Genomic DNA, 26,748 nt, shown 5'->3' on the forward strand with positions numbered 1-26,748 from the left:
TCCTTGGAAAAGGACTGTCCTAGACCACTCACTTTCTCTCTCACCCCCACCTATGTGCCTCTTTCTGAATCCTATCTGATACCTTGTGGTTGCTTTTCAGAGCATATTGCAGAGTTCTGGAATTGTTAGTTTTTGGTCAGTCTCCTTCTCTATAAACTGAGCTATTTAATGTCCAGTTTTACAGATATTCTTTAATGTCCTGGCCCTTTCCAAAAAAACGTTTGCTGACTCCTGTTCTAGATTGTCTTTTTCCTTCCTCCGTATCTAATCCAACACCAAATCTTGTACATTCTAACTTCAATAATCTGAAACGAATCCCCTTTCTATATTATCTTTGGGTCCCAGCCGCCATTTTCTCACTGGAGAATTCTGTAACTGCCATTTCCTTTATTTCCTCTCTCGTCCTTACACAGTGAGCAGAGTAATCTTTTAAAAACATAAATCAGATCATGTCATTCTGCTGACCTCTACAACTTCTCTGAATTATCCTATGCTACATTTGACCATAGAATGCTTCACGCATCTGCCTCAGGGCCTTTGTCTTCTGCCTGGAACATTCGTTCTCTAGATTTTCATATTTATTTCTCAGTACCATTCAGGTCTCAGCTCAATTGTTTCCTGTTTACACAGGACTGACCAACCCATACAAAGAAGCCTTTACTCAAAATCCTTCTTGCTGTCATTCTGTGATTTTAACTCATTTTCACTCACCACTAGCTAAAAACTACTTCGTTTGTTTAGATATCTGCTGTCTTCCTCATGCCAAAGTGTACATTTCATGAGATCAGACACCTAGTCCAGCTTCTTCATCAATATCTCTCTTTAGGAACTAGAGTATTTCCTGGCCTGTAATAGAAATTTAAAATGAATGAATAAATAGATGGATGGACTCACCCAACCACTTACTCATTTATTCATTTGTGTGTATATATGTACCCAGAATATGACAAGCAAACTCTTAAGTTTCTGAAGCAAAGTTTTATTTAAAATTCAAGATATATGAGTTAAAAGTCCTCTGTGTGTCTTAGGGTATCCACCTCTATGAACTCTTAGGACAAAGGCTAGTTAAAATGAATGCCTAGCATACATTGTGGGTCCTAATGAAGCAATACATTGGTATAAATATGGGTGAAGTGGTTTGAAACACTTAGCAATTTAACATTGAATTATATAGAGGACATTAAATGAGGGTAATTATTTTAGATCGTAATGAAATTTATATCCACGAATTCCAATTGCAATTAAAGTGGAAGAAAGGATTTTAAAATGTAGCATGAATTTCATTTTCAATTAAAAGCAGGAGAAATTAGAATCAAATCTCATGTGATAGTTCTTAGCCTTTTCAGTGTTTAGGAGGAAAATATAAGACTAGGTTGCCCTAATGTGCCAACTCTATATGTTTCCTTTTCCTTAAAAATAAACATCTCTCAACTATACTTAAATCAAACAGTTCATGCAGTGGACATACTTTTTGTGGCTGGCCAATTATTTTAAGTGTTAGTAACTCTCTTTACCTTACTATATAAAATCCATACTAACAAAAGTAGGTATTACATATTACTCTTCCTGTCATTGCCTTTGTGGGCCAAATTACACTGTTTTGACATGAAAACCAATGATAAGTTTCACATGTGTTTAATTAATTTCATCAAAATACTATACTTTCCCAATGAAAACAAACTATCAATACAAAATTAATTTTTCATAACACTATAAATACTCAATTTTAAGACCATTTTGCTATAGAATTATGTAGAAGCAAATGTTAATTTTTTCTCCAAATTTTGGTATTCTCAAAGCAGAATCTATGGCACCAACGAGCATCTTATCTATTAAAATGTTTTCAGAAGGAAACAACTGCACTAGGGCTTACTTGAGGGTGAAAGGTGGGAGGAGGGAGAGGAGCAGAAAAAAGTAAAAACTAGATACTAGGCTTAGTACCTGAGTGGCAAATAATCTATACACCAAACGCTCATGACACAACTTTACTTATATAACAAAACTGCACACGTACCCTAAAACCTAAAGGAAACAGTTTTTAAAATTTCAAGTTTCTCTATTTACAAATTATTTAAAATTTACAAATTCATGTAACTGGTAAAAAATCTTACCAAAATTATCTAAAAATAAATAGGCCATATTTATTAAAAACAATAAAAATCTATAGCTAATATATTCTAGTTTATATAAATGTATCAATTATAGTAGATATCAGTTGCAGCAATCCACTTTTTATTAACCGACTATTTAAAAAACTGTCTCTGGAAAACTCTGGCTAAGGAAAATATCATGGGAATGCAAATACTATGATAGTCACTGATTTTCTATTAAGCAACTTGAAAGTGAAATCCTAAAATGGCACAATAAATCTATCCCAAGGTATCTTTTTTAGTAGACTTTTTGTTATTTATTCTCGGAAACTCCTTGAAACAAAGACATTAGTTTAACATTTTTATAAATATCAATTACTTTTTATTTCTTCTGTCATTACACAACTGGAAAGGGAAATACATACTTTTCCCAAAAAATAATAGAAGCTTAGCAATAAATGCATCCCTTTATGTCACAAATTAATGTTTATGTAACTTAGCAATATAAAAATTTCAAGCAAAACATGAAAATACTAGCTAGCATGTATTAGGATTGTCCAAACTATTTTACAAGGATGTTCCCTGTTTTATAGGTAAGGTGATCAAGGCTAACAAAATTAAGTAATTTGCCCGAGGTCACATGTCTAGTAAGTGTCAATACTGGGATTTGAACCAAGGCAATCTGTTTCTAACACCTGCAATCCCAGCCGTAATTGGCACCATATTTATCTCCCCAATATGGAAATCTGAGGTGATCTAATTAATAGTTGTGGCTAAGATTTGGTATTAAATACCTGCTTTCTCTCTCTCAAATCCTATCCTTATGGCCAAATTCTTTTTTTTTTTTTTTTTTTTTTTTTTGAGACGGAGTCACTCTGTCTCCTAGGCTAGAGTGCAGTAGGGTGATCTTGGCTCACTGCAACCTCCACCTCCCAGGTTTAAGCAATTTTCCTCGTTCAGCCTCCTGAGTAGCTGGGATTACAGGCACCCGCCACCATGCCTGGCTGTTTTGTATTTTTAGTAGAGACAGAGTTTCACCATGTTGGCCAGGCTGGTCTTGAACTCCTGACCTCAAGTGATCCACCCACCTTAGCCTCCCAAAGTGCTGGGATAATTGGTGTGAGCCACCACGCCCGGCCAAGATTCTTTAAGAGAAATAATTTTTATTTCAACACGTCACCTTCTTTCTCCTATTGTATTATGTGTATAAAAGTTCCAATTAGGGAAGTAATTAGTCCTCTGGGGCTGCCATAACAAAATGCCACACACTGGGTGGCTTAAAGAACAGAAATTTATCTTCCCACCGTTCTGGAGGCTGGAAGTCCACAATCAAGGAGCCACCAGGGTTGGTTTCTGGTGAGTTCTTTTGTCCTGCCTTTGGCTAACAGGCCCGTACTCACGGCATCCTCACATGGCCTTTCCTCTGCATGTGTGCCCTGCTGGTGTCTTTTCCTGGCTTCCAAGGACTCCAGTCCCATAGGTTTAGGGCCCCACACTTATGACCTCATTTAACCTTAATTATTATACCTTTTTAAAGGCCCTGTCTCAAAATACAGTCACATTAGGGGTTAGGGCTTCAACATATGGATTTGGGGGGGTGACATAATTCAGTCCTTAATAGGAAGTCTAATGAGGGAACACCGATGGCAATCTAGACAATACATTTTCTTGTGTATTTGGGCTATTTAATGATTTTCATTTGTAATTTTTGAAAGGTTCATAAAAAGAACTCAGCTTTTTATGCTTTTTATGAACCTTTCAAAAACTACAAATGAAAATCTTATTAAATAGATTTGCATTTTCCCCCGGACTTCAAGTATAGTGACATTATCATCATACTTTTCTGCCATAGGAAGTACCCCATGTTTTTTCTAAAGCAAGTCTCCTTTTCATTGCTACTAATCACAGAGTCTTTCACCTTTCTACTCTGGACTCTTGCTCCATCAATTACAATCTTTCTTACTGTTTCGTTATCTCCTTTTTGGCTTTCTTTCTTTTCTGTCTAAACAGGATGTTCTTTCCAAACCTAAAAAAAAAAAAGCAAAACTGTCCTCTATGGTCAAGTAGCCAGTGTGAAGGAGCTGCTTTTCCTGTGTCTCATCCTCATTTTTCATTTAATTCTCAGCCTACTGCTGCCTGGAATTCTATTCCCATCTTTCTTTCACCCTTATTACAACTTTTCCCTCAACGTTATCATTACTTTGCTAACCGTTCACCCCAGTGGTCTCTTTCCAGGTCCCATCCTCAGTGAGCTATCTGAGGTTCAGGGACCTGCTTGCCTTATTCCCTGGTTGCAGTCATGCAATAGCCACTCATAGTACTCCACTAAGCTGCTCTCTGCTGATCTCTGACGCCCCACTTTCCCGATTCTCCTCTTCTCCCTTCATGCTACCTTTCAGCATATGTGACACACATTCCTTCCTCTGACATTTCTTAAAGGTAAAAGGTTCCCCAAATTGTGTCCTTTGCCTTTTTCTATTCAATATATTAAATTAGTTTTCTTAAATATTTCTTGTTTAAGACAGTTCAGTTTTTTTTTTTTTTCCTGCATGATCTCACTGAAACCTCACAACATCTCTATGAGGTAAGTACAGTTATCTCTGCTTTATAGAATACTTACAGCAGGATTTCTCAAACTTAGAGTTACTGACATTTTGGACAAGATATTTCTTTGTTTTAGGGAGCTGTCCTGTGCATTGTAGGATGGTTAACAGCATCCCTGAACCCGACCCACTAAGATGACAGGAGCAAACCCAGTTGTGACAACAAAAAATGTCTCCAGGCATTGCCAGTGAGATGAGAATACATAAGTGACAAGGCTAAGAGAGGTTATGTAAACTTGCCTGGGACCACACAGCTAGAAAGTGATCCAGAATTTGATCCCAGGTAGTCTGATTTTTATTAGAACTTAGTTCTCACATAGTACACTAATTTAAGTTCTCCCACAAAATAACATTTAACCTTAAGACTTCAGTTCAGATCCCCAGGCCGATGACCTTCAAATCTAAATCTGTATCCTTGAACTCTCCAGACACATACTGTCATCATTTTTCCAGTATCATTTGCATATGTCACCTACACCTTAAACTCAACCTAACCATAACTGCATTAACCAGCTTTCATTCAGACTTGTTAGGTTTTCTGTCTTTCTAATGGCATTAGCACCTACCAATAATTCAGGCTAGAAATTTTGATGTTGTCTCTGACTCTTCCCTTTTACTCAAGTCCACTCAGTCTGCCTTTGCAAACTCTCTTGAATTTGTTCCCCTTTTTCCTTTCTACTTCCACTGCCTTATTGAGGTTATTGACATTCTTACTTCAGAAGCATCCTCTGTTTTACTGCCTTTGATCTCTCCTACCCTACTCTTTCCCCAAACATAACTATGCTTTACAGTTACCACTTACTTTGTTGGTATAAAAGCAACAGACCAAAAAGGGTATAATTGACAGAGCATGGTCTTAGTACAGACAGTCCTGGAATTCCAATACAGTTCTGTAACTCTGACCAAGTCACTGGGCCTTTCTGATCATTGATTTCTCTCTGAAACTTTTTTGTTTTCTGTTCCTACAGGGCTATTGTGGGGATTAGCTGACATGAGTGTATTAAAACAAAACATCATATTTGGATGCTGAGAAAATTTATAAATTAGCTTGTATGAACTCTTCCTTTCTTTTCCACCACTGACCACAATCTATATCATCTATAACTGGGCTCTTCTAAAGTCATAATATTTTATTCCTCTTTAAGTTATTACTTGAATAATTTCAATTTTTCTTTTGTCTACCCTTTCTTTTCAGGTACCTAGGTGACCTTCACTATTCACTTTTGACATTTCAGAGAAAGTTTATTTGAGCTCATTTCTACTCCCAATTTTCTGAAGTCTTAGATTTGTTTATTATTTTCCAGAACAAAGAAGCAATCACTAAAGAATGAACAATCTTCTAGATTCTGTCAGTAACAAAGTTCTATGTCTCAACTGCAAGAAAAGAACAAATGTCAAACTAACTCTTCTAGGACGGTGATACATCCAATGCCTTGGGCTGATTTGCCCCAGTCATGTTGTTTCAACCAAAAACTTAAGGTGGCAAGGGTGCAGTGGAACAGATGTTCTCATATATTGTCACTGGAGAGTAAACTGTATAATGATTCTAGACAATAATTTTAAAAATACATATCCTTTGAATCAGTAATTCTAATACTGTATATTTCTAAAACAGGGATAAAGTTTAACACAGAGAATTCTTTACAAAATAAAAAAATTAAAATGAGCTCAAACACAACCAAGAAACTATAACAAAGAAACTCAATTATACATGAGGTGTTTTTATTAACATGGTAAATTGCTAATGCAATGTGGTAAAGTAATGTGCTATAACAGGCTTTGAAAATAGAATTATATTCAAATACCATTTCTTTACTTACAAGATATATGTTTTGCAACATGACAGTTTGGCTATCTGAAGCTTAGTTTACCTTTGAAATGGAGGGAAAAAAAGAATTCCTTGCAAGTTTGCTGTGAGAGAAATTTAATGACTATTTATCTATAGTAGATCTAGCATCTATCTGTATATATTAGTATCTCTATCTCTGTGTATGTGATTTATTAATGCTGCCCCAGGATGTAGGCAAAGCGGGAGAAAAATATCTAGGCAGAATTATCTCACTATTTAAGGACATATGAAATTATCAACTGTAATTCCCTTTGAATGGCAGGATTATATTTATATGTCTCTATGCTTTCCAATCTTTCTAAAACAAACAGTTATTACATTTATAATCATATAACATAGACTGTATTGAAAGGTAAAGAAAAAAGACAGAAGATTTAAAGTGAACCCTATGGGAATAATGCAAAATAATTAAATAAAATATGTTATTCAGCCCAAATGGGTTTCTTGTTTAGATGACAAGGTACTATCTGCAGTGCAGCTAGGAGGACAACACCCTTCTTGCCTATTAAAGGCAAATCATGATTTGCCTTTCCTAGTCTGGCTTTCCATTTAAAACTAATTCAATTGTATGACCGTAGCAAAGCAATGGCTAATACGATCATTGTACTTTATGCAAAGAAGTAAATTGTAAAAAGTCCTCCTTTGTAAACAAAGCTCTCTGGGAATGAAGTTTCACTGTTATTGTGGCTGATGCTAATCCAATTCATACATCCATGCTATGAGTTTCAAAACGAGTACCAACTGCTAGACATATTGAAAAGAAAAGAAAAGTCTTAGATCTTTATGACCCAGCTGGGCTTGTAATAACTGTCTCACCAGGGAAGTGTGAATACGAAAGTAAGCAAAACCATTTAACTCTACCAAAAAAGTGCTGTGGATGTCTAAAGCAGAATTCAATTCTCAAACTTCATGACTATACAGTGAATTTTTAAACTGATTGCTAAGGTTCTCTCAGATATAAATCCTGGTGTCCTCCCCTCCCTGCTTTACCTCTGGAACACAAGAAGCATTATAACGTCTCCTCAAATAAACAGCCAAATGTTGTACATAAAAAAGTTAAAGAGATTTTCAAATATAAAATTTCAATTCTTTTTAATTGAAGAAATTAATATGGCTATTTATGATTTAGAAACTGAAATTTTTTGTATTTTCTTATTCACTCGTACAATTTGTTTGTGAGTTCCAAAGACATTGTGAATTTCAAAATAACAAGTTTTATAGCATCTAATGGACAAAAATGCCAGCCTTAGAAATACAGTAAAGTTGCAAGCATTTACTGGAAAAATGAATTACTTATTCATTGGTGCAAAACAAAATAATAACTGTAATTAACGTAATCAAAGCTGTGATTATTATATTTTTAAAATGATTATGAACTCCAAAGTCAATTTCCATTCATCATCTGATTGTAAAAAGTAAAACAAAACAAAACCCATATTTCTAACTGCCAGTGGACATCTGCTGACTATCTGCATACCACGTCGGCAGCCTGAACTTAACATGTCCATAACTGAATCAGCCAGTTACTTCCATCTCAACCTGCTCTATCTTGATCTATTCTTTATCTAGTATATACCTCTATTGTTTGTTCTTTATTTATTAAATACATCCAAGTCTCCTAAGCTAGAAACTTTTCCCTTTCATTCCTCACATTTAATTATTCATAAAAATCTACTTTAGACCAAAGTTTATTTATTCTTATTTTTATTTTTGTGTCTTGAGCCAGAGTCTGCTCTGTGGCCCAGAGTGGAGCACAGGGATGCGATCTCAGCTCACTGCAACCTCCACCTCCTGGGTTCAAACGATTCTCCTGCCACAGCCTTCCAAGTAGCTGGGACTACAGGTGTGTGCCACCATGCTAGACTAAGGCTAATTTTTGTATTTTTGGTGGAGACAGTGTTTTACCATGTTGGCCAGGCTGGTCTCGAACTCCTGACATCAAGTGATCCATCTGCCTCGGCCTCCCAAAGTGCTGGAATTACAGGCATGAGCCACTGTGCCCGGCCCTTGGCTAAAGTTTAGGCTCTTAAGCTCTAATGAACATTCTTTAGGACTACTGCAGCAGTATCTTAAAAGTCTGCCTGTTTGAATTTCTACCCATTGTAATTAATCTCCTACTCTCTTCCTTCGAAAACACATACAAAATACAGTTCCAATGGTTCTGTTGGTTTCTTATTGCCCTCAAAATAAATCTAGATTATTTCAGTTTGAGATACTAGGATATTTATTTACTATCTATCCCCATCTCTTCTTTCCAAACACATCTTCCAGCTTTCCACCTAATTATCCAGTTCTTTGTCCCATAAATCCTCTGTTATTGCCACACTGCCCTTATTACAGTATAAAAGTCTTTCTAAATTTCTTGTCTTCCATACAAGTCCTTCCTTCAGCAGTAGCTGTCCTTATCCTTCCTTCCTCGTTTGTAATATACCTACTCAAACTTAACAACTTGGTTCTCATGTTATTCTGTCCAGGAAGTTCTGGGATGCTACCAGCCAAACATATTCCTCCATCCTCAATGTTCCCCAAGTATTTTGTTCTTACTCGAACTGCAGTTTCTCATGCTGATTTTTGAATCCATCTGTTTGGACCAGTAGTTAATCCAAAGAAGGAGAAGACTTAGCTATTCACCTTTATATCTCTGGATCCCAGAATAGGATTTGGTTTGGAATCTGTATTGATAATTGATTTATTTCCTCTCAGTCCCAAATTTACTCTTTTTATCTGCCCTGTAAAAGTGGATCGGGTTGACTGGCACTGAAACTTTGTCGGCAGAGGGCATTGGAGAGATACTTCAAGGACAATAGGGTTCGGCTTCCTGGTTCCAGTGTTCTTGGTAGGCTCTTGAGGTTTCTCTTGTGTCTGGGATACTACAGTACATGGCAGCCAGCAGCTTCCCCAGCGGACTTCCCCTCAGGTGGTTTTATACCTCCCTTTACAGAGCTTTCCTGCACCCTACAGTGCAGATTTCTGGTACAAGTTCTATTGGCTTGGCATCACAGAGACTTCACTGCCATCCAGTAAGAAATGACTATATCCTTCCTAATAGGGGGTGATTTTCACCCCACGGGGGACATTTGGCAGTGCTTGCTCAGGGCATGCATTTGAATGTCACACTGGAGAGGTGAGGGATACTAGTATTTAGTGGGTAGAGGTCAGGATACTGTCAAACATCCTATATTGCACATGACAGCCCCCCGCCCCAACACAAAACAACTATCTGACCCCAAATGTCAATAGTGGTGTGCCTCAGGAATCCTGATCTATAACAAGGTCTAGCTCTCAACCTCAGCAGGGTGGAGTGGGGAAGGGTGGTGGGGAGGCAAGAAGGGAGGTGTCTTCACTGGGTGCTCTCTCACAGTAGTGTTAGTGAATACTCTTTATATCTGCTATTTCTATATTTTCTAAAGTTTTCTTTGCTTTTTACTAGGTAATCCCTTAATATTCCAGTCCCCTATTATAGTTACTAATTTTTAATCATAACACTTTGCTGCTCAAATTACTACATGCTGATTAGATTCAGACTAAATGGCATCATTTATTCATTCATTTCAATAGATAGTGGGTGCTTATTATATTTCCTGATACTGTGCTAATTGTGGATGCAGCAGTGAACCAAATAAACATAGTCCTGTCCTCCTTAAGCTTATAGTTTGTAAGTCAATATAGATAAACAAGTGTTGTAAATGTATGGTATGGCAAGTAAAAAGACGGTACAGTGAAAATCAACAGGCAAGCCACAGTTGTTACGGGATATGATGGGAGTGAGCTAGTAAGGGCCCATATGTTTTTAATGAAATAAATTTATTAGCTGAATTTATAAAATTGTCCTTTAAATTCTGTAATTCCAATTGTTCAGTCAGGATGATGGAGATGTGACTCGTGAGGTTCTTATCTATTTGAAGAGTCATTTGGAACTCAAATATTTTACCACTGATCGATCTGTCTATTTATGTATTGAGAGATATCTATATAGATCCATATATCTATGTATATTTAGAACTAGAATTAGATTAAGATTTAATTCAATGAAAATATTTTAGTTCAATTCATAAGCCATCAATTCCTCTTTTTCAGGTGGACTTTTTTGACAATATCATGATTTATTCATTTTCATGACTCTAAGATTCTTGAGGGAAACTGTTTTTAGACATCCCTGTATATCATAGCACTGAGCCTAGAGCATAAAACTCAGCTGATACTCTCAGTATGTGCTTATTGAATTAATAAATGTATGAGTTTTCTGTCTTAGTCATTTACAGAATAATGTGGGGCACGCGAAAAAGCACTGAAACAGATGTCATGAGGCCTGTGCTGTAATCCTGCCCTTGACATTAAAGAGCTTGGACAACCTATACTCCCTCTGGGACTCAAATTCCCCATTTTTAAACTAAAGGATTCGGAAGAGAGGTTTTTCAAACTCTCATTATTTTCTAAAATCCTGAGATATAATGAATGCATTATAATATAAGACTGTGAATACCCAATCTGTCCTGATTAATCTTACTAAACAGTGTGATTTGAGTACACCTGACATTTCTGGACCTCAAATTCTTCATCTGTAAAATAAGCTTATTTATAAAAGGGGTTAGACAACTATGGCCCTTGGGAGAAATGGCAGAGTTGAGTTTTCATGCCAGAGACTGTTTGGCCCACAAAGCTGAAAATATTTATTGTTTGGCCTGTTCTAGAAAATGCTTAGTAAGCCCTGGTTTGTAGGTTCCCTTTTACTTCTCCTTCTTAAATCTCTTCTATGACTTTCTGACTTATCCACTTACCATATAAAATTTTTAACAATAATTTTTTAAGTGTGTTAAATTTTGATTAGTGGCCTACCAGCATATTAAAAATTGAGATTGGACTTCTTTTACTTTGAGCAGAGTCAAAAGGTTACTAATGAGGACCTTTGTAAGTTTGTGGCTTAACAGATTATTGCTGGAAATTATCCATATAACAGAGATGGAAATAAGCATATAATATTCAAATATTTGCCTTTAAAACCCCAAATACTAGATGTCTGGATGGTTCACATATGGCAGGTAACCTGTAAGCTCTGGTTGGGTGGATGAACCGACAGTCTGGGCATCCCAGTCAGTGATGCTGTATATCACTGTTATAAGGACTTGCAATAGGATGAATGTCTAATACCATTTTAAAGCCAGGCAAACATGTGAGGAGTTGTCTCAACTGTCTCTTTCCATGACTTTAAACTACAAATGTTGTCTCAGGGTATACTCCTTTTCCAATGAGAATATACTTACTTTGTGGTTAGATCATGCTTGTTCAGGGCATGCTATAATTCAACTCACATCATTAAATTGAACCAAGATAATGTCACTCTTCCTTCTAAACCTCTGGATTTTATCTTTCCTGCTTAATACATATTTTTTGAAAAACACACCAGTCAATAACAGCTCTGTAAAAAGACAAGTTCAAATAATTGCAGCTGACACCATTCTAACAAGGCACATTTGTTTTCCTGTGATCATCCTGCCAATATCCTCACATCACCCTAGATTTTGTTCTGGAAAATGAACCAAAATAAAATCCACTTAGGCTGTAGGAAAGGCTGAGGCTGTGAAATATTTTAAGTTTATCATCCATTAGTTAAGCAATGTGACAACAGGCGATGTGACATGTGGAGTTCATACAGTCCTATCATGTGGACACAGAGTGACAAGCTATATGAGAAGAAGAATACAGGTGACCTAGGTGGGCAAATCACCATTGAGTGCATGTTTCTTCCTGAGACTGACCTGGCTGGTGAACTTAGAGTGGTGCCTGCAAGGGTTTGCTGTCCCCAAATCTCCCCTCTACTGTCCCTCTTCTCTCCCGCAATGGCATCTGACATTCTAAAATATTCTTTTGGATTTTCACAATTTTTCATTGCTCAGAGGTATGTTATAATGCTAATAACTATTGCAGAGAACCATTTTAATCTCTAATTAGTTAGCTATTACCAAATTGATGCAAAGCCTGAAGCAAACTTCCAGAGAATGCAAGAGTGGAATTAAGAGGTGCAGGAATCAACAATAAAAAGAGATATGTGCATGGGGAGTCGAGTGGGAGGGGGATACAATGGAAAAGAGTTACAGAAGATGTGTACAGAAGAGTAAAGTGAATAAATTGAGGGAATGGAGTAAAGAGTGCCAGTGTTTGGAAGACAGATAGATGGCATCAGGAGGAGCAGCACTGGAAGACAGCATGGGCAGTGCTGATCAGATGCTTCAAATCAGTTCTTTTTACGTATTTGCTTTATTTTAAAAAGCTGAGTACAGGATGGAGAAAAACTGGAGTAGGACAACCACAGATAGCCCTTCGCTTTCCAATATTGTTTAAGTCAGGGGTCAAGAAACTATGGCCAACAGGCCAAATTCTGTCAGCTGCTATTTTTGGTATGGCCATGAGATAAGAATGATTTTTACATGTTTTAATGATGAGAACAGAATCAAATGCTGACTAATACTTCCTGACTTAAGAAAATGATATAAATTCAAATGTCAATGTCCCTAAATAAGGCTTTATTGAAATACATCTGTCCTCATTCATTTACATATCATCTTTGGTTGCTTTTGCACAGCAAAGACAGAGTTGAGTAGCTGGAACAAAGGTAATTTGTCCCATGAGCTTAAAATATTTACTATCTGGCTCTTTACAGAAAAAGTTTGCCAACCCCTTGTTTGAGTCATATAGTTCGATAATAGCTTCATGCCTGCAGACCCCACTCAGAAGATAAAACTCCCGCACTTAATACAACCTACCAGGCAGTTTAGTGATCATCCATTCTTCCTTGAGTACGCACTTTGGTGAGCCTTACCCCCCAGTCCCAAGTTGCTTATCAGAAACACCTATAACACCCTCCCTAAGAAGAGTTACATAAATACTATTTTCTCCACTTATTTCTTTTTTTTTTTTTTTTTTTTTTTTGAGATGGAGTCTCGCTCTGTCGCCCAGGCTGGAGTGCAGTGGCCGGATCTCAGCTCACTGCAAGCTCCGCCTCCCGGGTTCCCGCCATTCTCCTGCCTCAGCCTCCCAAGTAGCTGGGACTACAGGTGCCCGCCACCTCGCCCGGCTAGTTTTTTTGTATTTTTTTAATAGAGACGGGGTTTCACCGTGTTAGCCAGGATGGTCTCGATCTCCTGACCTTGTGATCCACCCGTCTCGGCCTCCCAAAGTGCTGGGATTACAGGCTTGAGCCACCGCGCCCGGCCTTCTCCACTTATTTCTATCCCGTTTGGCACTCTGGGTTCCAATGGCCATGCAGGTTCCTGCATGGCTGGTTCACTGCGTGATCTTCCTATCCTAGAGCATGGATTCAGTATTTCTGTTTCTTTGCCCCTGGAACTTGGAGTTGAATATCTGAATAAATGTGGTAACAGGTAATGGAGGAAGGCATAAACTCACCATAAGCAATAAGGTTTGGAGGAGATTCAGATAGAGAGCAGCATCAGACGTCCCATCCTTGGGGACTGATGCTGTTGTGGCTAAAGAGTTACAAACGAGTTCTTTTTTTTTTTTTTTTTTTTGAGGCGGAGTCTCGCTCTGTCGCCCAGGCTGGAGTGCAGTGGCCGGATCTCAGCTCACTGCAAGCTCCGCCTCCCGGGTTTACGCCATTCTCCTGCCTCAGCCTCCCCAGTAGCTGGGACTACAGGCGCCCGCCATCTCGCCCGGCTAGTTTTTTGTATTTTTAGTAGAGACGGGGTTTCACCGTGTTAGCCAGGATGGTCTCGATCTCCTGACCTCGTGATCCGCCCGTCTCGGCCTCCCAAAGTGCTGGGATTACAGGCTTGAGCCACCGCGCCCGGCCATACAAACGAGTTCTTAACAGAGGCTACAAGTGGAAGGCAGTGAGGCTTTCCTACTAGCACTGGTAAGGGAACAAAAAACCATTCTAGTACAGACACCAATTTGTTTCTAATTGAGCTGGTTCTACATACTCAGTTTTCAAACCTATTTTGAATTTGTGTCTCGTTCATCTAGTATCCCAGTACCTGACACAGGAATCAGCCATTACTTCTTATCTTTCTCTATGAATAAATATAAAAATTGCCTAGTCTAGCTCTAATGCCAAATGTATTAAAACATACCCAGTTTTAATACTTAGGCACCAGTCTGGGTGCCAAGGAATAGTCTTTAGTTTGCTGACTCCAGTGATGTTTTTCTCTGTGTCTAATCTTCCTTAGTAATCTATTTGCTACTCTATTATTACGGACCTTGGGATCAACCTTGGTCTTATGAGTTGCTCCCCAGTTATGGTGAGAGTCTTGGTACATTTTTAAATATATGGCATATGACTATGTCAGGTGACTATAGTTTTGGGAGAACATGGTAACCCAGCCTTCCCTGATATCTAGAGATATCTCAGTTTCAGAGACTGCTACTTGCAATTCCATACAATCTTATGCTTGACATTTCCTTCTAATTTCATCCTTTTTATGCTCTATCACATTGCATTTACTCTGGGCTAGTTCTTGGTTTCTACTTTCTAGACTGTCCCAATTAAAAAAAAAAAAAAAAAACTGCCCCCATGGTATAAGAAAACATCACAGAGTGTCACTGATGGTAGGGACATCATCAGGCATATATGTTATATAAATCATTTCATTCTTAGTGTCTTCTAGGGTCCCACGAGGGCCTCAAGAATCTCCTGGAGTGATTCTGAGGGAAAGAATGAAGACCACTGGATCTTTTAGGAGTCTTACTCCCATGACAGCCAAAAAAGTTCTTCTGTTTTCTTTCTAATCGATTTCATTTAAACAATGGGCCTGGTAAAGCAAAAGCATGAAAACAATTGGTAATAGGATATTATATTTTAGCTTGACATTATCAGAGGTGAAAGGGAAGATAATTAGTGGCCAGTAGGGCCCAGGACTGACCAACAAAAATGGACGATGGTCCTGGTTTTTGCCAGATGTCACCTCCTTACTTGCTGGATTAAAGAAGGATCTAGAATGTCCTAGGAGTAGAGGGCAATCAGACAACTGGGGCAGCAGAGGACTGGGAGAGACATGCAGGGATCTCAGACCAGTGCTATTTAGCATCCAGCATGAAAATGTTTCAATTTTCATAACCAGTATGGCTGTATCTCAGAGGCTACACAGTGAATCAGGGATAGAGTTAGGACTCTGATAATTTAAATCTTAATTTTCTGGGGAAAAAATATATACCTCTTTAAGGTTTACTAATAATTACAAGTTGCTGTCTTTGAACAATTATCAAAATGATCCTCAATGTGTCAAAAAATCAATTATTTTAAGAACTTTTAGCTTAAACAGCTTCCCATAACAATGAATAAGCAGACATTGCATAACTGATTACAGAATACAGAAGTATACAGTCAGCCTTCCGTATTCATGCATTCTGTATCTGTGGATTCAACTAACTGTAGATCAAAAATATTTAGCTAAAAAAGACATTGGTTACATCTTTACTGAACATGCATAGAAAGTTTTACTTGTAATTTCCCAAACAGTGTAGTATAATAAGATTTTACATAGCACTTAGTTTTTATTAGGTATTATAAGTAACCTAGATATATTTTAAAGTACAGGGAAGACAGGCATAGGTTATATGCAAATACTATGTCATTTTATATGAGGGACTTCAGCATCTGTGGATTTTGGTATCTAAAGGGGGTCCTTGAACCGATCCCTCATGAATACTAAGGAATGGCTGAACTTAGTTTTATATTTATTTCTTTTCACAGATTCCAAAATAAGAGGTACCAAAGGTACTTAATTGTTTCTTATATATTTGAGGAATTTATTAATGGATGGTTGTGTTAGACTAATATTCTTTTTATACAATATTCATAAATTTTGACATCACCACAGATACTTATTAAGATATAAGTAAACTACAAGAAACCAATATTCAGAGAATGCCTTTGAGGACACCATGTATCTGTTTATCATCTTCTGGTTTGTCAATGAGCACTTAAAAAAATTCTGACCATGCATGATTAGTTACAATAATGTTCTTTTGCTCTCCCTCTGGAATGATAAAGCGTAATCACTGGCTTATGGAACATGGTACCTCGCTTGTAAATTTGTGAAGGAAGCTACTTTTGTTGACAGTGCTAATGTCTGCCATCTGTTTGCATGGGATGAAGCCCTGGTGCTCTTATAATTGGCCATAAATTAGGTATCAGCAGCAGGCTTTTGACAGGATCCTTCAGTTACAGTTTCATTTTTTAAAAAACAAAGCTGTGAATTCAACATTTGGTCAGAAGCCCAACTTCTCTGCTAAGAGTATACAAATGCACTTTTTGAATTCTTAGACTCAAGCTGATTTTTCTGTATTTGTGCTTAAGGTAGACCTCTCTCAAGGTGTCTTCTCCGTATATAACCCTGAAGATAAACCAATGCCGAGTAGAGAGAAACACGGCTAAATGCAAGGGAATCCTGTGCCTTCTGTAAGAAGAGGAAAGGCATATTTATTTAGTGCTTACTTCATGCATTGTGTTGTGCATGGCCATTTACCTATGTTAAATCATTTGATTTTCAAATCAATTTTACGATTTTGATAATGTTATTCCATTTTGCAGACAGGAAAAACTGAGACTCAGAATTTAAGTAATTTACCATATTCTTGTAAAATGGTGCAGTCAAGATTCAAGTATTGAGCTTTGACCACATCCATTCACTTGTCAGTGTACACTGTATATGCCTACGTTTGGAAAAGGAGAGAAAATTAGGATTAGGGCAAAGCCTCAGTCTCATTCCTCCCCTCACTAGATTTCCTTGCTTCATGCTTTAAAAGAAGCAAGATTAAGTCCATCCAAGTTCCATAACTGTCCTTATCTACAACCCAGCATTTCTCTACAAATTTTCTACCTTGCCTCTTTTTCACTTTTCAGAAAATCAAAAATACATATATATGTGCCTCCAAGAACCTTCCCTCATTTGCCCACAATTTCCTCCCCTGAGGCCCCATTTATCAAATATCCCCTTTAGTATTTCATTCGTTCCATCTTCCTGGATACTTGTATACTGTAGGCTCAGTGTTCTCACTTCCTTTTCACCTAGTCACACTTTGTAATCTGGATTCCATTCATAACACTTTAATAAAACTGTTTTCTCCCAGGTTACTAAGCCTATTGCCCTTTTCTCTATCTGCATGCCTCTCAGCTTGTAACGCTGTGATTATCGCTTTTCTCATGACATATCCTCTTGCTTTCTGAAGTCTCCTACACTACTCTGCTTTCTAACATCTCATTATTCTTCACTGGTTTTACTTTCCCTGACAAATGCTTAAATGAAAGGATTTCTCCAAATCTAGCCTTGACTCTTTCTTCTCGATTCTTTCTCGCAATTCTGTCCTGTCTCATAGCTTCAGCGGCTAACCACACATAGGCAATTCTAAAGTTAATTTTAAGTTAATTCTAACAAAAGTTTCTGTCCCACATTTCCTGTCTCCTGCAGGGCATCCATTCTTGAGTGTTCAATATTGTATGTTCAATGCATTACACTCTTAGTGAAATGTCATTGTACCTACCAAACTAATATTTCTATTTTCCTTTTACATCTTTTCTATCCCAACTACATCCCTAATTTCTCCCTTGCTCTTCACTTTCAGTAAGACATGAAACCCTCTGGCTTTACCTCTTCGTTTCTTATGGGTTCCTCCTACAAATGGTCTTATAATCGCCAACTGAATTTAGACTCCTAACCAATTATCTCTAACCTCTCCCTCTAATTCGTTTTACATGAATTCTCAGATTAGTCTATTACATCCATTATTATAGTGATAACTTTTTGCTGCATAAAATGGTCAGAACTGCCCTTACCCCAACATTCAATTTTCTCAGTGAACCAGTGCCAGCATGCTTGTGAACTTGTTACAACACCTCCTCCAACTACCTTTACACAGTCTCACTTTAGCCAGTGTAAATGGCTGATAGCTTTCCTATGAGTATTTCCTAAGCTAGTCACCATATTTATATTGCTTTTCCTATACTTCCACATCCACCTAATAATACCTTTTCTTCCACAAAGACCTCCCTGACTCTTCTCAAAAGTACTCGCTCTCTTTTCTGAATTCCCTCAAAATTTTATTCTGGACTCATTGTTTCCCTTGTATCATGGTTATATTTGTATAGGCCACATCTCTATTAGATGCTAGCTCCTAAAACCAGCATCTGTGCTGCTCCTTTGAATCTTCTTCTAGGACAATGCTTTGCACATAGTAGATTCTCGGTAAAATGTGAGTTGAATAGAAGAGTGAATTGGTAATTATTGTTTTTGGGAACCACACAAAATATAACAATTTCAGAAATACCCACGGATATTATTACCAATCTGCAACTGTGTCTCTGCTCTGGTTCTGGCAATCCAGCATAGAAGGGCCTCTAAAAGTGAGATTTCTAAATCAAGTAGAATTCCTTTCCATCTGGAGCCCTCTGAGCTCGGCATCCAGCTCCATCATTCTAGGCTGATCATACCTGGCCCCTCGAGTTCATTCTACGTGGTCACTCACTGCCTATTCCAGTTATAATGGCTCCACTAAAATGGATGTTTTACAGTCCTTCTTGGGTCAGGTACTTGGCTATTTTGATGAATTTAACCACATACATCACAAGGAAGAAAAGTCTGTTGGACTGCTTCCAGAAAGTACATATGCATTTTAACCATGCTCTTGGAGAATCAATAATCTGACATTTGTAGTTTAACTTATAAAGCATCCAGGTAATGAAAAGAGCAAGCCAGAATTGAGAGAAGAAACAGGGATAGACATTATCAGACAAATTTTAATGGCCTTAAATATATGCCGATGTCTAGAACTGATTATTTCTTCAAAATTTCTTCCCTAAATGCTTCTATTATGGAAGTCTAGAGATAGGAGAAAGAGGGGATAACTAAAACTACTCAAAGACAATCCATTTCTTAACAAAAATGGAAGAATAATTCTAAAAATTTACAAAACTAACTAGCATTGGTTGAGTACCTCCTGAGTAAAAGACACTTGGACAAATGCTTTACTCATATGTTCTCATTAATCCTTAAAATATCCCTATGATATTTCATTACCCCGGTATACAAATGAGCTGAGCTGAAGCTCACAGTGGTTAAGTACCTTGTTAAAGATCACAAAGATAGAATGGCAGAGCCAGCCACTTTTAAGAATAATAGGGAATGAGAATCAAATATAGAACTCATTTAAAAATGAACAGATATAAAACAAGTATTAATAGCTCCATAAAATGGTGTCTAATTCCAAGAACTCGTGTGTGTTGCTGATATGAGTGTGTAATTCACATAATAAAACAATGTACTTACTCTCTGTCAATCACAAGGCAGGTTACAGCTTCTGCAGCAATTACGTTTGCTGTTCTCACATCTTCCCTATATAAAAAAATAGAGACATTCAAATAAAATAATGTTTAATATCAAAGCACAGTGTCCATTGTGATTAATTCAGGAAACAATTTACATTATATAAACGCCTCTGCTTTATCCACCTCCAGGCTTAAGCTTTGTTCATGTTTCAAAATTTTTTTTCTGAGGAATCACCTTACCCTTGTCATTAATTATCAAATCCTACAGTTACAATCCAGTAGTTACAAGTTTCAAATTTGAAATTTCACTCACACAAGTAGAACAAATTTGATATCATTCCCTTTGGGGAAATTAATAAAATAGTTGGTTAACAATCAAGATAGTAGCAAACATAAATACAGAAGAGTTTTTAAAGAATTTGAAGCTATACTTCTAGAAATTGAGTATTTTATCCATTTGTATATGAATGTATCATTATATCCTTGAGAACAATTGATCTGTTTAAATCATTTCCGGACTTTAAAGACCCTGTTTTTATGTGGCTAATGTTTTGGCAACTTATAGCACATAGCCATTCATCTATATCAGAGGTTATGGCTCCTTAAACTCTTAAAGTATTTGACAAATCTTAAGTCACATTGATAGAAACATGTATATATTGTTCCTTAGAAGCATTTAATTTGTTACTGCATTGGTATCTATCAACTTCTTAAACCTTGAAAATCTATCCTGCAATCTTATGTTTGATTCAATAGTTAATGGTGGATTTGATTATATTAATAATCACAATTAATTTTCAGCCAGTTAAAAATTAATCTGCCATGGCAACATGATTAATGGGTACAAAAAACCAGAAAGAATGAATAAGACCTACTATTTGATAGTACAATACGATGACGATAGTCAATAATAACACAATTGTATATTTTTAAATAACTTAACGAATATAATTGAATTATTTGTAACTCAAAGGATAACTGCTTGAGGGGGTGAATACCCCATTCTCCAGAGTGGGCTTATTTTACATTGCATGCTTATATCAAAACATCTCCTGTACCCCCTACTATGTACACTTAAATACATATAAAAATGTACACCTACTATGTACCCATGAGAATTTTAAAAAATAATTTAAAAATTACAAAATAAGTGATGCTTGAAAATTTACTTTTTCCAAAAATAATAAAATTTCTAAGTTAATATAATGATTAATATGTTTGAAATATATTAAAGAGATAGGTACATATGAAATAATATAGCCTTAGTAATACAGTCTAAAAACCCAAAAGCATCACATCTCTAATAACAGATTCTTAAAGTTTTGAGAATAAAGATGTTCACAGTGAATTTTTATACTTTTGAAACACACTACATTCTGAAATATATTTCCAAACTCTATTTTTCACTGATCTCTTTGTCTTTCACTGTTGCTATACCATGCTGTTTAGATTACTCTTGCTTTAAATTAATTATTTGTATTTCTTATTTGGCAAAGCAAGTTCTCCCTTAGTAAAATCCTTTTTCCTTTTTTTTTTTTCAGAAACAGCTTGATGATATTCTTAAGCATTTATTATTTTTGAGAAATTCCTTGATGATATTCTTAAGAATCCATTATTTCATATAGACTTTAAAATAATCTTCCACTTCTGAAACACCTACCCTGGGATTTTAGTAAAGTTGTATTATATTAATATTTATTCATTGGTATCAAAGCAAGGAGTTTCTGATGATATTAATTTTTCCCTATAAGAACATGGCATGATTTTCTACTTGTTCAGATATAATTTCATATCTTTAAATACAATTTCATAATTTCTTTCATTTGGGTCCTGATATTTAAAAAATGTATTCTTATGTGTTTCATATTATGTTTTTCTTATGAGTAACATTTCTTTTCATTTGTTTCTCACTGGTTGCCCTGTTTTTTAAAAAAGTTATCAATTATTGTACGTATTTTAAGCCACCCACCATCATACTACGTTATCCTAACTTTAAAGTTTTTGTTATTGTCTCGTTACCTCCCAGTACAATCCTCCCAGTGTCTCCCTCACATTTCCTGCCTTTCGGCCAAACTGACCTCCCTTTTTTTTTTTTTTTTTTTTCTCTCTTTTTGAGATGGAGTTTTGCTCTTCTTGGCCAGGCTGGAGTGCAGTGACACTCGGTTCACTGCAACCTCCATTTTCCAGGTTCAAAGTAGCTAGGATTACAGGTGTCCACCACCACGCCCAGCTAAGTTTTGTATTTTTAGCAGAGATGGGGTTTTACCATGCTGCCAGGCTGGTCTTGAACTCCAGACCTCAGGGGATCCACCCGCCTCGGCCTCCCAAAGTGCTGAGATTACAGGCGTGAGCCACTGCACCTAGCCACCGACCTCCTTTTAATAGACATCATTGCCCTCCTGCCATGAGTTCTTAACATACTTTCCCTAGGCCTGGGAAGTTCCTCTCTAATTTTTGCTTAGTTCACCCCTTTTTATCTCTTCAATCCCAGTCTACGTACCCCTTCCTAAGGGATGCCATCTTGAATTGGCCAGGTTGGGTTTCCTATGCATCTGTTCTCATAGTGCTACATACCTCTCCATCCAAGCATGTATCACCATTTGTAATTTATATTAATACGTGTATTTATGTAGTCATTTGTTTAATAACTCTGTCTTCCTTCCACTAAAGCCTATAAGGACAGGTACCATGACTGGCTTTGCTCCCCATTTCATCCCAAATGCCTCACACATACAAGATGCTTAGTGTTTAAAGCAGTTATGGCACAGACATCCATCATAATTCTGAGCTCTGGGGTAGGAAGGCAGAGCTCAGGCTTTGGAGTTGCACTATTCTGGTGTTAAATCCACCTCCATTCACAAGCTACGTGAAAGCCTCAATTTCCTCATCTGTAAAATGGGAATAAGAGTAGCCACTCACCGTGTGGTATTAAATGAGATAATCAAGGTAAGTTTAACACAGTACCTGGCCCAGCTGAACTGTGTTCAGCTGTTTATTATTTCTAATCTTTTCATCCTCAACATCTTCATGCCTGTCTCTGTGGAGGTTCTACCTGGTGTTTCAAAAAACACTCCTATCCAGAAACACAGAGGAGATTTTCTTTCTGCTCCACAGATGTAAACAATGTATTTTCACTTCATTATCACTTTCTTAGTGGGAATTTTTGGTGAAATGAACATAACAGGCAGAAAACTTCTGTAGTGCTCATTGGGTTCTTCATAAATTATGTGCATGACTTATTTCTTAGTTGTTCATGGCAGCACAAGTTACTACCAATTGCTGCCAGCCAAAAACAAACAAACGAACAACAATAATAAACAAACCACCATCACAGCATAGGAAATATAATACTAAATTTAGCTTTCCCTGAAATATATTTCCATTTGACTATTAAGAAAGTGCCCACATTCTTTAAAAATATAATAAATACAAAATAGTGCTTCATTTTGAAGATATATTCTGTGCATATAAATTTTTAAGAATGTATTTATCACAAATTTACAATATTTCAGAATTTCATCATATTATCTGGCCTAAATTGGATACACTTTTAAAGTTGAATGCAATTTCCATGCAAGAAAAAGAAGATACATTGGTATTTTTAAATGTAGATTGGGGAAAATATCAAAGATCAGAAGAGTGACATAGTTAACAGAAAGAGAAAATTTTATTTTAAAAAGAAAAGTAAGTATGGCCTAGAGCCAGGTGTAGTACCTAGTAATGTGACATATATTAAAACTGAAAAGAAGCATCACATTGGGAAAAAAATAAAACAAAACCCAACATATTAAACTGTACATTATAATATTTGCCATTTATTGAGCACATAGTACAGGCTGGGAACAACATTAAACAGTTCATACAAATATCATTTGTTGCACATAACAAAGGGTGGTGATTTTATATCAGATTTATACCTGAGAATAGAGGTTAGGGAATGCACCCAAAGTCAGATATAGCTAGTGAGTTACAGTTCTGGAATTTGAACACAGATCTGGCTGTCCCGAAAGTCATGTTCTTTCCACAACAGTAAGCTGCTTATGTGCTCTGCTATCAGATTTAAATGCTACATTCATTAAAATGTAGAATAACCTTTGAGCAGTAAGTATTCACTTTTCTCTGTCCATCATTATGAAAATTATATTTACTTGTTAATAGAACCAGCACTAATAGAGTTATGGGTTTCCAATTGTAAAATGAATGTGAAAGGGTCATTTTGATTTTAAAATTATTAGAATTCCCATCCATAACTATTTCCTAGCCTGCTATATTACTTTGTGATAATGTTGCCTGACAATAGAGAATTATTCAATGCCAAGCTCATTCAGTGGCAAACTCATGTTGCCATGACAGTGTCATCTTATTTCTGTTATTAAGATGCTTTTACCTCTCTAAGAGAGTGTCTATAAATTCTGTTCTTGTGCACTCAAAGCCTGCTAGAGATAGAGACAAAATACTATGTGACCTAGTATTAACATATATATTAATCCTTGACATTAGTATATGACATGTATTAATCTCTCCTTTTAGGAGACATAGTAGAAATTTCTAACTTTTAAAGAGAGAATGTCAATGATAGAAGCTGACAACACTGATTTACTATGTATGTTTATATCTTTTATGGGTCCAAGGACCATGGTAAAGCAAATACCATTTGAATTTAGAGATCTAATATTACATATTCATATAATACAAAGGTCTTAATAACTCCGTGTTATTAAACGTATTTTTATCCATAGATGATATGATACTGGTTTCACACAGAACATCTACCAAGTTAGCAGGCATTTCATGTCATAGTGGTTTAGAAGTAGGAAAAGGAAAGAGAGGAGAAAAATGTTATTGTTTAAAAACTGAACTTTTACTTTCACTTGTACTTTTTTACAGATCAGGGTATTTAATAATTTCTAATAGAAGAATACATGACATTTCAGTAAAATATTGAACACAAGAGAATTTTATAAGTAGGATTATAATGCTCAATTTATTTAATTAAAAACTTTTACCAAATGCACATTACCTCTGAACATTCAGCACACTCGACTTGCTTTTTTATAATAAATAAATGTATATCCACATAACAGTCCACATCCAACATGCAAATTATCTTTAAAAATAAAATCTCATGTTTATCTAGTTCTGTGGCTCTATATTAGTTGATTTCAGTGTGACAGTTAATGAATACTTTAAAAAGCATGACTGCAAAAGTAGCTACTGTTTGGCAGATTAACAACTATTTTTACAAAATTGCTATTGATTAATTAGTAATTACAATCAAAGCTATGCAGTTTAGTAGTGGCCTCTTTTTAAGCATTTTCAGATGTGTTAGAAATTCCTTTCAATGAAATAATAGAGCATGAAAAATATCCCAAAATATTTGCAAATATAGGTTTCTGTGCACTGACTCTGATATTCTTTGAACTTCATCACTGGAATCTTCATCATCGCTGTATCCCAAAGTGGCGTCACTGTCAGTATCTGAATAATCCATATGGGGAATTTACATTGGCTCTTCTCATTCTAAAGCAATTCTCTTGTGTCTCATGGCTATGAGAGAACTCTATGGTTCATTGATACCTCAGGGGAACAAATGCAGAATGTATGAGGCCAAAGCAGAACATAGTTGATACAAAGTAACTGTCAGAGTAGAGGATCTCCCTTTTCAGCTCTGGAGCAATGTGACTGCTGTCAACAGAATCCCAGCACACTCTGAGTGCCAGCCTTCATGGAAACTGACGCTACTCCAATTGCTTGTGAGCTTACAGCAATCCAGGGGTCAGAGCTCTTTACTCTCTGGCATGTGGATCAGTTTAATGTTCCCAGTTAAGTTTAGTTAACACAGCACAAAGCAAATTCTTTTCATCTCAAAATCAAAAGCAATCTTACTACAAGAGGTAGGACAATCAACATTGATAGGACATGACAAGCATCAAAGAAGCACAAACAATGAAATAAATTAATTATGAACAAGAATTGTAGAGTGGGTGACAAATCTGACTGTGCTTTTTGCAAATTGGATCCCTTGGCAGATAAGTGTGCTTTAAGAAAAAGTCATATCAGGACAATCACTAATTCCACTTTCCACTAAGTCCTGAAGCTATCCCAACATGATTTATACCTCCAACACTGTAATAAAACCCATAACCTAAGTGAACAATCAGCTAATACATGCCAATAATTACATATCTTCTAATCATGCTTGCACAGAGTAATCAACCAATAAATGTTAGTGACAATCATGATCATGGTCATTATCATGATCATCATCACCTTAGGACCCTCTAACACTGGGAAGTATGTGACCCTTTTTTATATACTTTGTTTCTAGTAGTCCCCTTCCCTAAGTTTCTATATAAGAAATTAATCTCCCAATTATTTTCTAACACCATCTTCTCAATTTGTTTTGTTGACATTTCATCCCTAGCCCACAGATAATAGGTATTTTCCCAAAATTCTGTTTTGGGTTTTCTTTTTGCTAGTCTTGCTTTCTCTCATTGAGAAAACTCACATAACACTATGACATCAACTATTAGTTTTACATGAATGACTTGCAAGTCTTCATTTCTAACTTTTACCTCTCTCCTGCTATACACTCTTATCCGGAAGTCCCATTGTGACCTCCGATTCAAAACTAACTCATTTTCTCCTAACCTCAAAACCACTGTTTTCCTTGGGTTCCCTATCATGGTAAACGGCATCAGCATTATTGCACTCACCTAGGTTCAAAAAACTGGACTCATTTTTTGACTCTTCCCCATCTCTCTTGCGTATATTTGGCCATATTGGTTCTATCTGTGTTTATCTCTCATATTCGTCCTCCCTTCACATTCCCACAGGTATGGATCTACTGGGGGCCACCACTCTCTCTGCCCTGCACCACTGATCTGGCCTCCTAAGTCATTCCCTCGCCTCTACTCTCTCCCTCTTCTT

The 26,748-nt window shown here is 36.6% G+C and overlaps 1 protein-coding gene across 2 annotated transcripts in view; it reads right to left on the bottom strand.

Moving 5' to 3' along the window:
- The window catches only part of PRKG1 (protein kinase cGMP-dependent 1), a 1,377,278-nt gene that overhangs the window by 136,330 nt on the left and 1,214,200 nt on the right, over window positions 1-26,748 (bottom strand). For both annotated transcript variants that reach the window (XM_033215293.1, XM_033215282.1), the window contains exon 8: window positions 19,820-19,885. In XM_033215293.1, the coding sequence (XP_033071184.1) occupies window positions 19,820-19,885 (66 nt within the window). The remainder of the gene's footprint in view (window positions 1-19,819; window positions 19,886-26,748) is intronic.

This window comes from Trachypithecus francoisi, unplaced genomic scaffold (genome assembly GCF_009764315.1).
Source record: "Trachypithecus francoisi isolate TF-2019V2 unplaced genomic scaffold, Tfra_2.0 Contig00586, whole genome shotgun sequence".
In the NCBI taxonomy this organism is placed as follows: domain Eukaryota; kingdom Metazoa; phylum Chordata; class Mammalia; order Primates; family Cercopithecidae; genus Trachypithecus; species Trachypithecus francoisi.